Source organism: Brassica napus, chromosome A9 (genome assembly GCF_020379485.1).
Source record: "Brassica napus cultivar Da-Ae chromosome A9, Da-Ae, whole genome shotgun sequence".
Lineage (NCBI taxonomy): Eukaryota > Viridiplantae > Streptophyta > Magnoliopsida > Brassicales > Brassicaceae > Brassica > Brassica napus.
In genome coordinates, this window is record NC_063442.1 from 36,827,697 (window position 1) to 36,840,422 (window position 12,726).

Below are 12,726 nucleotides of genomic sequence, written 5' to 3' on the forward strand. Positions count from 1 at the left end.
CTTCTATTTGTTTTAGCAGAAACTAATGAATCTTATCTAGAAATTTACAAGTTGCTTTTAATTTTGATATGAACAAGTGATGTGTATTGTTGCTCATAATATATACACAAAATAAACCAAAATATATAATTAAGATTTGAAACAAACAAAACATGAAAATATTAAAAACAGACTAGTGATGTTAAGTTTATACAAAGAGAGTGAAACTGTGAATTTGTTTCTGTAAAAGCTCACTCTCATCTTGCTTTTTTCTTTCATTCACCATTCTCCAGGTTGGTTGGTTCAGTCGTTTCCTTTTATTTCCTGCAAAAGAACAAATTTTGATGAACATAAACCATTGGTTTAACAATAAAACTATTCATTCAGATCAACGTTGTTTTAATTACCAGGGAAACTTAAATGTGTCTTTCCACCAACCCTGCTTAGAGCAGTTTGCAACTATGTTGTCGAGTCGAATAATAATATCAGAAAATATTGGCCTTACACTTGTATCTGGATGCCAACATTCCTCAATCAACCTAGAGAGAATCAGCAAGATTCTTGAGTTTTCAATGACTCATAACTTCTAGAAAATGCTTGCAAACATCAACAAGATTTTGAAATGGTTTACTCTTTCAGTTCTGGAGGGTAACCCTTGGACTTTGTCTTGATTGTTGGTCTCCTTCCTTCCATACATATCGACTCTGCAACCTCTTCAGGCGATTTAGGATGAAAAATCGATACTCCCTCAGTTATCTTCACATATAAAGCACCAAAGGAAAGATTTGTTCAGATATTTATTATAACTATCAATAAGATGAAAGTTTTGTGTGTTACTACCTCATATAAAATGACACCAAACGAATGAACATCAACACTTTTATCGAAGATTATGTTTTTGTAAAGTTCTGGAGCTATGTAGCAATCTGCAGTTCAAAAGGTAAATAAGCACAAGAACTTTCAAGAACAATGTCTCTAACAGAGAAATGAAAAAATGAAGCATTGTTCTTACTTGATTTATCGATATGAGCTTCGTGGTTAACTACTTTGACATTATCTTCTGAAACCTTGGACAACTTTATCAAACCAAATCCAGAGATCTTCAATTGTCCACCTCTATCCAGCAAAATATTTCTGACACCTTACAGAAAACTTTTAAAATATTATCCAAACTGTTTTTTTTGTTGTTGTTATCATCTAATGTTCTCTCGGCTTTTGTCTTACTTTGGCCTTAAATCGCAGTGGATGACCGGGTCTGGTTTACACTCATGAAGATAGTTCATGCCTCTGGCAATATCAAGAGCAAATCTCAGAGCTTTTGAAGGAGAAAGACGACCTTTCTTTTGAAGATATTCACTTAGATCACCCTGAATTTTTTTAAGATTACGTTACAACATTACTACGATTGTGATTCCATGTGCATACATGAAATGAAATAAAGAAACAACACTTACCTTTGGATTATGCTCAACTACAATCATCATCGGTAGATTTTGAGTGACAGCTCCAACAAATTGAACAATATTTGGATGCCTAGCTTTAGCTAGCACAGTTAATTCATGATTGAAAGCATTTCTGCTTGTATAAAAAAAATAACCACAAAGAGAAAATCTTATATTAGAAATGATTTCTTGTTATCAAACAACTTATAGACACATAGCAAGAAGGAAAAGAATGCATTACACTCGTTCCGGATCTGAATAGCTATCTTTATCGGATATTTTTACCGAGACTCGCGTGCCATTCCACTTAGCAACTTGATAGGTTCCCTACAGATTTGGTAAACAATAAATACATCAGAGTAAGAGATTAAAAAAATCTCAGTTCTTGAGAGATTAAGAGAATGAACAAAACCTTTGAGATACCATCCGCTTTTCGGACTTGAAGCTCGAGTGGATTAAGTTCATACTCGGGAACTTCTTTTGGATTACCCACTGTCATTGGAGTCTTTCTGGTTTTCTAAGAGTTGTAACATAAACAAAATGTTGAAGATGAAGTAAAAGAACACCAAGAGAAAGAGAGAGACTACATAAAGCATTTAGTTAAATACCATACCGGAGGTTTAGCTCCTCGAGTTTTCAAGAGATTAAACACTTCCACATTCCCATAATACTTGGCATCAACAGCCGCCTGCACCATAATCAAAATCAAGAGTGTCAACATGTCTCAATTCGGTTTAACCAAAACCAAACCAAAGAAGGAATTCTAAACCAACTCGGTTCGTTTGTAACCGTAACTACAAACGAATCGAACCGGAAATCAATTTTACTAAACAGACAAAACCGAAAAAAAAGACCAGAATGGGACGAAGTAACAGACCGTACTACCCCAACGGTCACGAGCATCGATATTAGCTCTCCGGCTAAGAAGAACCCTGACGACGTCGTAATGACCTTCGCAAGAAGCAATGTGAAGAGCCGTGCGTCCATCGAGATCGATGCTATTCACATCGACTCCTTCATCGAGCAGCTCCTCGACGCCGTCCACGTCGCCTTTGCTCGCCATGAAGAGAAGCTGCATCGTGGAATCGAGATTCTCAGGTACAGACATCATCTGCGGCTGGCAGGAGCTCGAGGATTCGGGGCTGCGTCTGATCGGATCGAGCGAAGACTGACGGCCGAAGCTGAACCTCATGTTGTTGCGCCGCGGATCGAGAGAGGATTGGCGCGTGAATTGTCGGCTTAGCGTTCCTCGTCGCACTGATCCTGTCGAGGATTGCCTCGATATCCCGCGCTTCAATTGCTCGGCTACGTTCTCCATGGTTGGTGATGTTGAATCTTCTTCTTATCTCCTAGATCAGTTAAGGATCAGACAAACCATCGTTGCATTTTCAGGAAATTTCGTCAAACTTGTGTTGAAGAAGACGATAAAGGTTTCAGACAAAACGAACGTGATGTCTACTTCTTCTGTCTTTTTCGGGTTTTCTTAATATCCTTTTTTAATCGAGGATCGTCAATGGATTAAAAGGTTTCGTTTGTCATTAGGAGCAGTAAAACACGGATAGTCACTAATTATCTCATTTTAAATCAATTGTTCTCGTTCATAACTACAAATTTAGATGATTAAAAATAAGCAAATTAACTAGCGGGAGAGAAGCTTATTTTTAATAGAGAAAAAGACTAAGATAGCACCAAACCAAGTTTTTGTTTCCAAACTAGCTCAAGGCTCAAAGTCACAAAAATAAGTTTCATTAAAGAGGTAAATATACACTTATACCCCTTGGGTTAATTAATCTAAACCTTAGGGTTTAGAGTTAAGGGGGGTGGGGTTTTGGAATTAGGGTTTAAAATTTTATAAAAATAAAAATAAAAATTTTAAAAACAGTTTCAAAAAGTATTTTTAAATTATAAAAAGAAAATTAAAAAAAAAATAAAAAAAATAAAAAATTTTTTTTAAAAAAGTTATAAAAATTTCGAATCTGAAACTATAAAAAAATTTTTTTTTTATTTATTTTTATTTTATTTATTTATATTTATTTTTGTTTGTTTATTTAATTTTAAACCAAGAGTATTAGGGATATTTTATCCTTTAATGAATGGCATTTTTGTGACTTTCTTCTTCTAGTGCTATTTTTGTGACATAAACTTCAAAATGTGTTATTATTGACAATTTTTTTTTTTTTTTTTTTTTTTGAATAAATGTTAAATTTTATTCAAAGCAAACTTTTGTACATCAAGTGCTTCCTATTTTTGTGTGAATATCAAACTCTAAAGGAACTATACAAATCCTTTCTTTCTTTATGAACTTGATTCTCTTGTCTCAAACCATGAGCTCAACCCCTCTTCAAGATACTTTTGCCCCAAACCCTTTACTAAGAGGAGTTTGAGACGAATTGCTTTGTCAACGAACTTTGTGATCAACTCAGTTGTTTGCGGTTGTTCTCCGTGTCTGCGGCGATTTCTTTCTCTCCAAATAGCGTGAACTGAGGCTTGAAACGCATATCGGAGGAGGAATTGCTTTGTTGGTGGCAAGCTAGCTTTTGAGACCATCGTAACAATATCGTTCCATTCTGAGGTAAATGCTCCTTGCAAGATACCTCCCACTAGAGACTTCCATACTTGGGTGGAGTATTTGCAGCTAAAAAACAGATGGCGACAGGTTTCATGTTCTTCATTGCAGAGAATGCAAACTGGGTTGACTGCTGTACTCCACAGGGTCATCCTATCACATGTACGGAGACGTTGGTGCAGAGCTACCCAAACCAAGAAGGAGAACTTTGGTGTGGACTGCTGAAATGTGGGAAATACAACCTGGAGGTGGAATACGAAAATGATATAAACCAATTTAATAATATCTTATCAGGTGACAACTTGTTCGGTTTAAATTGGTACATTGACACGACATAACCAAACCAATACAATTTCGGAGATTAACAAAATTACATCTTCTAGAAACTCAATCCATAGATGATGCTTTTGGATTCTTCAGAACACGACGCGAAACTGCGGCGCGTCTTTACCGTCGGCGGGGAGAATCTCCCAGCGGCAAGGTTCGAGATCGTCGGAGACAGGGCAGTATCCAGCGAGAGTGACTCTGTCTCCTGTAGCCGCAACGGAGCCGAACTCGAAAACCGTCGCGCGATCGGGACGAGGAACTTCTATGGCTCCGTTCATCCCAGGAGCCGGCGTTTGGATAATCTCCGTCTTCGTCGTCTCGGGCTGCGAAGGCTTAGGGCTTCCGGTGAACCACGATAGAATCCCCATTGCTACTCGAATCGATCGATGGTGCTCTGAAGAACCAAAGGAAGTGTGCGTCGGAGGAGGAATTGAATTTAGGGTTTATCCTTTTCCCCCTTTTGATTTGCTAAAGCTTTAGGCCTAGTTTGCTAGATTGGGCCTTGTCTAGTGGGCTAGGCTTCACTTGAGTTTCAATTAGCCCATGGATGTATAAAAATAATTTACAATTAACCCCTTAAACTTTCGATAACACTCGAACTGAACTCAAAAGTTTACAATACTATAATTGAACTCAATTCAATTCAAAGCAAACCACATGAATCTCTTAGCATATGTTGGTATGATTCTACACAACGTTTTTGATCAGCAACCTATGTATCTCCCTCTCAAGCAATCTTAAGAACTTGCTTCCCAATGTTTTGTCCACGGAAGAGTCCAACAAGAGCAGCAGGACCATTCTCTAGACCTTCCACAATGTCTTCAACATATACCAACTTCCTTTCTTTTATATATGGAAGCACAAACTCTAAGTACTTAGGGAATCTGTCAATGAAGTCAAAAGCTAGAAACCCTTGCATCTTGATCCTCTTGTAGACAACAACCGGTAGATTTTTAATACCTTCTTGGGTTTCAGTATGGTACTGAGATATCATACCGCATACAGCGATGCGTCCATGTACTTTCATGTTCATTAGCACCGAGTCAAGCATTTTGCCTCCCACGTTCTCAAAGTATATGTCAATACCTTGTGGTAAACACCTGAAAAAAACAGAGGAAATGTAATTCTATGACTCAAGAAACAGCATTATATTTTGACCAGTAACTAAACCTCTTTAAAGTGGCATCAAGGTCAGGTTCTTCCTTGTAATTAAATGCATCGTCGAATCCAAATTTGTTTAGCAAGAGATCGACCTTTAAGGGAACCAAACAATGTAAGAAAAAGTAAAAATTTAAAAGTCTCTTGATAGATAAGTGTGATAATAAAAAGGGCTAATTAACCTTTTGCTTACTTCCGGCACTTCCAACAACATAACATCCCATCAACTTAGCAAACTGACCCACGAGCTGACCAACCGCACCAGCAGCCGCAGAGACAAAGACTGCCTCTCCTTTTTTAGGCGAACATATCTCAAAAAAGCCGGCATAAGCAGTCAAGCCTGTCACACCTGATATGCAAAAGCATAGTTTTCAAAATAGCTAGAAACTCTCCAAAATAGCATTTTTTAACCTTTATTCTAAAAATATATCCAATAATATAAGTTTTTAAATAGCAACTAAATTACTTTAACCTATAAACTCTCATCCCGTCTCCTAAACCATAATCTCTAGTTTTGTGTATGATAATTTTGTTATAAAAACATAAATTACTGCTATTTTTGAATGTATTTTTCTTTTCAGAAATATCATGACATTATGCTCTTTTATAGTTTTTGCATTCCAGTGAAAAGAGGATATACTCACTTAGTATTCCAGTGTAGTAAGAGAGAGGAACATTGATACTGATATCGATTTTGAATCTACCAAAAGAGTTAACAGTACTATACTCTTCCCAATCAACGATTCCCCAAACAAAATCTCCTTTTGCAAAACATGGATCATCAGAATCTATCACCTCAGATACTCCAACTCCAGCTATGGGCTGCACAAAAGCATTGACAACAATTGCTAACTGAAGCCATGTGTTTGTTTGTGTGTGTAATGTTGTTACCTTCCCAGGGATGAAAGCATCCAAAAGTGATAAAGTTTCCACCGCAACCTCTGATGATCCGGAGTCTGGTTCTCTCATGAAAGTACCCATGTAAGGATCACAAGACAAGAAAAGATTCTTCACAAGAATTGTCGATGATCCGGGCTTAACCTTAAGTTCCATAGTGTCTGGAGCTGTGACTATCATTAGATCAGATTCTTCAGGGAAGCCATTTATGTAATGCTTAAGTATGACTTGCTTGTTCCTTATGGTAGTCTCCATTTTCTTCAGTTTCACTCCTTTATATGGTAAAAGAGAATCCCTTCTTGCCTTAGTCAGATCGATACGGTCTTCAAAACTTAATTAAGGTTAGTAAGTTCACATTTGACAACATAGAAAGAAAAAAAGTAAAGCAATGGTGGATTATTCTCCGCCTATTCATAGAAGTGCGATGATGGCAAGCGTGACTTGACACATGTTTCATATAGGCCACTGGATACTCTGACTGTGGAGTTAAAGAACCTCACCAGTTTTGGTTACACCTGGTAATGGAATTCAGGTGGCCTTAAGATTCGTATCACACCTTGTGATTCATACATACAAATATCAGATAATATAAAATATTGCAAAGACATTACATTCATTTATCTCCGTTAACCAATATACGGAAAATTATAAGATAGACTTGCATTGTTTTGATAATTAAAACTTCTGAATCATTTATCATTAGTGCGTGATCTATTGACGTTGCATATATTAATCGTGCCAGTTTTATCCTCGGAATGACCGTTTAGAAAACGTTTTTGATTGTTTTTTTTTTCTGTTGCTAAAAACGTTTTTTTGATTTTTTTTGATCAATTAAATATGTAAATCTTCTTTATACATATAATGAGCCTTGCATGCCCCCCTATTAGCTGAAGAGTACCTGTCTAACGCCAATAGCAGTGGTAGAGACTACGGAGAGTATCTTAAGAAGCAGAGACAGACAGGTATGTCGTTCCCAAAGGAAAGCTACCTGAGACAATAGTAGAGTATCCTCGTTCAGGGAGAACTCAACGGATGTAAGAGACAACTGAGCTCTTAATTAATAAACGATTTAAACTCTTCAACTTTTGTTGTATACTTGCAAGAAAATAACTTCGAATGCATTAATGGAGGTAGTTTAACTCCAGTTAGGTATGTATATTGCTGTTTTTAGTGTTAAGAGATCCTTTCATAAAAAAAAATACACTAATCCTGGCAACTTTTTTTTATATATAGAAGGATTCAATACTTCAAAAAAAGTTTTAACTAGTCCAAACTTTTTTCTAAACTTTGGTTAATTATGATATTAATTTCTTAAGATTCGAAATTCATATTTTCTGGTATAGAAATAGAAATGAACTCTTAGTTAAACAACTGAATTAAAGAGTTCTCACACATAGATAAGGTCCAAATTTTTTCGTACCGTTTTCTATTAATAAAAACTAGATTTTAACCCGCGCACCCGCGCGGGTGTATTTTTCAAAAATATTTTGCTACTTGTTTTTTATGTTAATATTAGTGCTTGAAAAAAATCAAAATCTGAAGAACGAAACCGATCTTGATCTGAAAGTGTAATACCAAACCCGAACCAAAATTGATAGCAAAATATTTTGAAAAATATGTTAATATTTAATCTGCGCGCCTGCGCGGATGTATATTTTGAAAAATATGTTGATATTTGTTTTTCATGTAATTATTAGGGTTTGGCAAAATGAATCCGAGGAACAGACCCGATACCGATCCGAAAATATAGTACCAAACCCGAACATAAATTGATTAAATATTCAAATTATTCAAAGTTTTGTTATTTAGAGATCCAAATCTGATCCGAACCGAAGTATTCGGATACTTATATATTTAATTATATTTAGATTTAACGTATATAAAACATCAAGAATTATACTTTTAAATTGGTTTAAATACTTGAAAATATATATAGATAGTCAAAAGTAAATATCTGAAATAGTTAAGGTATACTCAAATCACCAAAAATACTTAAAATATTTATTGATTTTGTATCCAAAAATTTTAAATGCCAATTGATATGTTAAGCTTAGGTATTCTGATATATCTTATTTAAATTTATAGGAAATATATTATTTTATTTATAGATTTTGAGAAATTTAAAATATATAATGATTTAAACCTTTAAAAATAATTTAAATGGATCCAAACTCGAACCAAACCCGCAAAGGTCTGAATCACACTCAAACCAAAATTTAGAAACATCCTAATAGGGCTGAAATCTTTGACCCCGGAAATCTGAAATGCAAATCGATCAGAACCAAACTCGTATGGGTAACCGAAAGTCCATCCCTAGTCATTATTATGTATCGTATATTGTCATCATATAATTAATCGTATTTTATATGTACCATCATATAAATAATTACATATATTATATTTTTAAAACTTAATATGAAATATAAAAACCATAATTTGAGTTGGTATTTCAAATTGGGCTTCGTATTGTATTTTTCTTATATATATATGTTGACAACATTTTTTATAATGGTTATTGAAAAATAGTTTAGTAAAAATCCATTTTTGAATATATGTATATTTTTCAATCAATTTATGATATAAATCAATTTTGAATTATTATTTTGATTTGAAATATGTATATAAAGTTTAAATTTTGTTTTATGGTTAGTTTAGAAAAAAAAGTTTTAGGCAATTAGATTGACTCATTTTAAAACTGGCTCAAATAGATAGTTTTTTATAATATGATGGACTTTCAATTTTTCTTAATAACATAAGCCCATTACTTTTTTGCTTAATAATACTATCCTTGTTTTCAAACAAAAGTAATGGTTATTGAAAAAGAGTTTAGTAAAAATTCATTTTTGAATATATGTATATTTTTCAATTAATTTATGATGTAAATCTATTTTGAATTATTATTTTGATTTGAAATATGTATATAAAGTTTAAATTTTGTTTTATGGTTAATTTTGAAAAAAAAGTTTAAATGATTTGACTCATTTTAAAACTGACCCAAATAGATAATTTCTTATAATATGATGGACTTTCAATTTTTCTTAATAACATAAACCCATTACTTTTTTTGCTAAATACTACTATCTTTATTTCCAAACAAAAATAATATTTTTTTAAAAGACTACAATCCATGTTACCAAACACTCTTATTTTTTAAACTCATATACATGTTTCCAAACAATTTCATTTTGTACTTCAATTTTAATAAGATAGATGAGTTGATACAAAACGAAACAATTAAAAGACAACGCAACAAAGGTTGTTCTTCGTGCCAAGCAATACAACAAGGCTAGACCAAGTTCTATTTGGCCGACAAATTAGCCACATTAGCCACGTTCCCAACAAGCACGAATAGGGTCGTAAAACTATATATAGAAGCGACGACGTTACTTACAATGTCACGACACAAGACAAATATAAATATTATTTTGTCTGGTCATAGACAACTGTTGGGCTGTTGAAACCCAGCCTCAGTTCCTCCTGCATGGCTACAATCTGCCATTGCCGGTTTATTCCGGTATGTTAGCTTCACGTCTTGAAGTCTGATTCCAGTACACGGCTTCTTAGAGCTACAATCAAATTTCACTCCAACTTGTGTCGCCGATGTCCCGTGGATGTCGAAGAACATTACATCGCTGATTTTTATTCCAGAAACCTATTATCATCATAATTATATATTCATATTCGAACTAAAAGAAATAGTCTTTATATGATTTTGATTTAATTAGAAAGTGAAAAAAAAAGGTGAACCTGGTTAGGGCAATTTTCGTTGCTAGGACAGTAGTTTTGGTCAATGACTATTGGGTTCTGTACGTTGTTCATAACGCAATGCTGGAAACGGATGTTCTTAGCGAATCCATTACTGGGCCTGGCCCATGACTTTATTCTCACCCCATTCTCTGTTCCTGTAAACGTAGCCGTTTTTACTGTTACGTTTTGTACACCTGCCTCCACACTTTCTTTTCCCAAGCTCCCAATGCTGGTTTATAATAAAGACAATTGTCAAAAAGAAAATTAATTTAACAGAAATGAATAAAATAGTTCAAATGTAGTAAAAAATAATTCAAATAATTTTTTGATAAATTGAAAAGACTATAAAATGAACTAATCCAACATAAGATTAATGAACTATTGAGAAACCCATGAGAATGAAAATTAATCAGATGAATTTATGTTTGTGTTGATCTCTATACTTTCATAAACTATATCAAACCTATAAAGATTATTTCGTGTATAATTTATCAACCAGCCAAAACCTTATATTTGAAAATGTAACATTTTGACAGTTTTCATGCATGATACAAGTAATATGATTTGTAAAAATAAAATACCTGATACCATGGCCAGGGCCACAAGCAACGTTTTCGATCCAGAGGCCATTAGTTCCAGGACCGATGGATACACAATCATCGCCGGTGGATATTTTTGAGTTGAGGATGGAGACGGTGGAGGATGACTGGACGTGGATGCCGTCAGTATTTGGACTGTTTCCATCAGCAGAAACTTTGACTCCTTGTATATTTACGTTACGGCAGCCGTTAATCACGACGTGAAACATCTGACTGTTGAGTGACGTTAGCCCTGAGATCACCACGTTGCTTGAGCTCTGAAACCCTATGCTCTGTTTGTAATTGTTGCCCATGCAAGTGTCAATTACATTATTTTAAAACATTTTATTACATTTCTTTTTTGCTAAAAAGTTTATCATAATTTATATATTTGTTTATATATATACACATCAATGACTCTATGATTGGCGCATGTGAAATGGGATTGCTTAACGTAACGTAACAAGTCAACTACAGATATATACCATCTATAGACTTAAAGTAACCCACACACTATTTCATAGTCCAAAAAACATGTAACTTGTAATTTATGTTAGCGGGGAAGTGGAGAGAAAATTAGGGAAAATGCATCATTTGGATCGTGTTAGAGGAATTTGCGGACTTGCAAATTGCAATTTCAATGTAAAACATATTACTTAAAATGTTACTAATGTTAATGCATTAATGGTACATACACATGATTGGATTTCATAAGTTTGCCTCTTTTTTATTATTTTGAAATAATTGTTATTCACTTTGCTGATCAGTACTTAAATGTAACAAAACAAACAGTTCAGTTTTGAGATTATTACATCTGATCATTTGTCAGATATTTTAATTTATTTAAACTGTATTAGATGTCTACATTTGCCAATGACAATAAATGTGTATAATAGTAACGTACCGTAGCACCACTAGGGCAATTCTTGCCGGACTTCTTGCAAGACCATAGAGAAGCTCCCTGAGCGTCAAGAACTCCACCGTAGACGGAGAGGCCGTCGAGATGCTGGAAGAAAATCCAGTAGTTTCCGTTACCAATGACTCTATAATCCGACGGAGCCACAAGTGTACCTTGGATACGGAACGTGACTGACTTGCGTTTACACTTGGCTCCATCAAATACAATGCTTCTTAATAAAAACCGTCCTTTAGGGATAGATATGGTGACTGCCTTGACTGAGGCGCAGGCTTTAGCCCAGACGGCGGCTAAGGCCTTGGTAGAGTCGGTTTTACCGTCCGGTTTGGCTCCGTAAGATAGAATGTTGTAGGTCTGAGCTGAGGACAATGAGATCGAGAGAGTTAAGAGGAGAATTATGAGAACTGGAGAAGGCATTGTTTTGAGAAAGAAGTTGAATACTAGAGGTGGGGTGTGTGGATTTGAAACGGTTTAGTGGAGGGTTTATATAGTCTTGGCGTGTTATGAGATGTTTTTTTTAATTCGAATATATATGTATTAATTAGTGGCCTGGATATATACATATATACATGTATACTTCTTGTTGTATTTGGTATATCATCACACGAGAGATTGGAATTTATTTCTTTTGTCAACGCAACTGAGAACATTTTTTTGTCAAATATCAGAATACTAGGTAATAACCCGCGCCTTGCGCGGGATGTGATTATTAGTTTTGTTATTTTTAATAAAAACACATTAAATCTGTTTAATCTAGATATTTGTTAAGTTTAAAATTATTTTTTGGTTTATTCTGTTAGAATGTTTGATTTTTTAGTTTTTTCGGTAAAAACAAAAAAATATTATTATTTGTTAATTTTTATGTTATAAATTTTAGATAATTGTCATGTCGAATCAATGGTTTCATATTATAGTTTGTAAACGGATAATAGTTCAAGAAAAAAAAATTATTAAGACTAATCATTTCACTACAATTTGGTCGGTAGTGAAAGAAGCATTAAGAAAAAAAATATTTCAAATTCTAAAAAAAAAATAGATACTACAGTAGTGGTAAATACTTATAAAGTGCTCACATCAAGGTGCACATATAAACTATAATATATATAACATATATAT

At 34.3% G+C, this 12,726-nt stretch overlaps 3 protein-coding genes across 5 annotated transcripts; all 3 read right to left on the minus strand.

Moving 5' to 3' along the window:
- Positions 1 to 79: 79 nt before the first annotated feature.
- LOC106365081 (integrin-linked protein kinase 1-like) lies at positions 80 to 2,936 on the minus strand. 2 transcript variants are annotated; one of them, XM_013804535.3, is made up of 11 exons: positions 2,299 to 2,934; positions 2,035 to 2,109; positions 1,834 to 1,938; positions 1,663 to 1,748; positions 1,434 to 1,554; positions 1,204 to 1,346; positions 992 to 1,113; positions 820 to 905; positions 611 to 735; positions 387 to 518; positions 80 to 303 (listed from the first exon to the last, which is right to left on the minus strand). In XM_013804535.3, the coding sequence occupies exons 1-11, from the start codon at positions 2,737 to 2,739 to the stop codon at positions 297 to 299; spliced, it is 1,443 nt and encodes a 480-aa protein (XP_013659989.2). In that variant the 5' UTR covers positions 2,740 to 2,934; the 3' UTR covers positions 80 to 296. The 2 variants fall into 2 exon arrangements, with proteins under 2 accessions (XP_013659989.2, XP_013659990.2); XM_013804536.3 differs by lacking the exon at positions 80 to 303 and having other exon boundaries at positions 383 to 518; positions 2,299 to 2,936.
- Positions 2,937 to 4,241: 1,305 nt separating this feature from the next.
- LOC106368429 (NADP-dependent alkenal double bond reductase P2) lies at positions 4,242 to 7,031 on the minus strand. 2 transcript variants are annotated; one of them, XM_013808387.3, is made up of 7 exons: positions 6,364 to 6,793; positions 6,117 to 6,294; positions 5,655 to 5,821; positions 5,485 to 5,567; positions 5,060 to 5,414; positions 4,751 to 4,782; positions 4,242 to 4,716 (listed from the first exon to the last, which is right to left on the minus strand). In XM_013808387.3, exons 1-7 carry the CDS (start codon positions 6,622 to 6,624, stop codon positions 4,404 to 4,406), a joined length of 1,389 nt encoding a protein of 462 aa, XP_013663841.2. In that variant the 5' UTR covers positions 6,625 to 6,793; the 3' UTR covers positions 4,242 to 4,403. The 2 variants fall into 2 exon arrangements, with proteins under 2 accessions (XP_013663841.2, XP_048597257.1); XM_048741300.1 differs by lacking the exons at positions 4,242 to 4,716; positions 4,751 to 4,782 and having other exon boundaries at positions 4,876 to 5,414; positions 5,655 to 5,812; positions 6,117 to 7,031.
- A 2,554-nt stretch (positions 7,032 to 9,585) lies between these two features.
- LOC106365080 (polygalacturonase) lies at positions 9,586 to 12,231 on the minus strand. Its single transcript, XM_013804534.3, has 4 exons — positions 11,599 to 12,231; positions 10,698 to 10,987; positions 10,117 to 10,345; positions 9,586 to 10,021 (listed from the first exon to the last, which is right to left on the minus strand). Exons 1-4 carry the CDS (start codon positions 12,025 to 12,027, stop codon positions 9,803 to 9,805), a joined length of 1,167 nt encoding a protein of 388 aa, XP_013659988.2. The 5' UTR covers positions 12,028 to 12,231; the 3' UTR covers positions 9,586 to 9,802.
- Between the last annotated feature and the right edge of the window lie 495 nt (positions 12,232 to 12,726).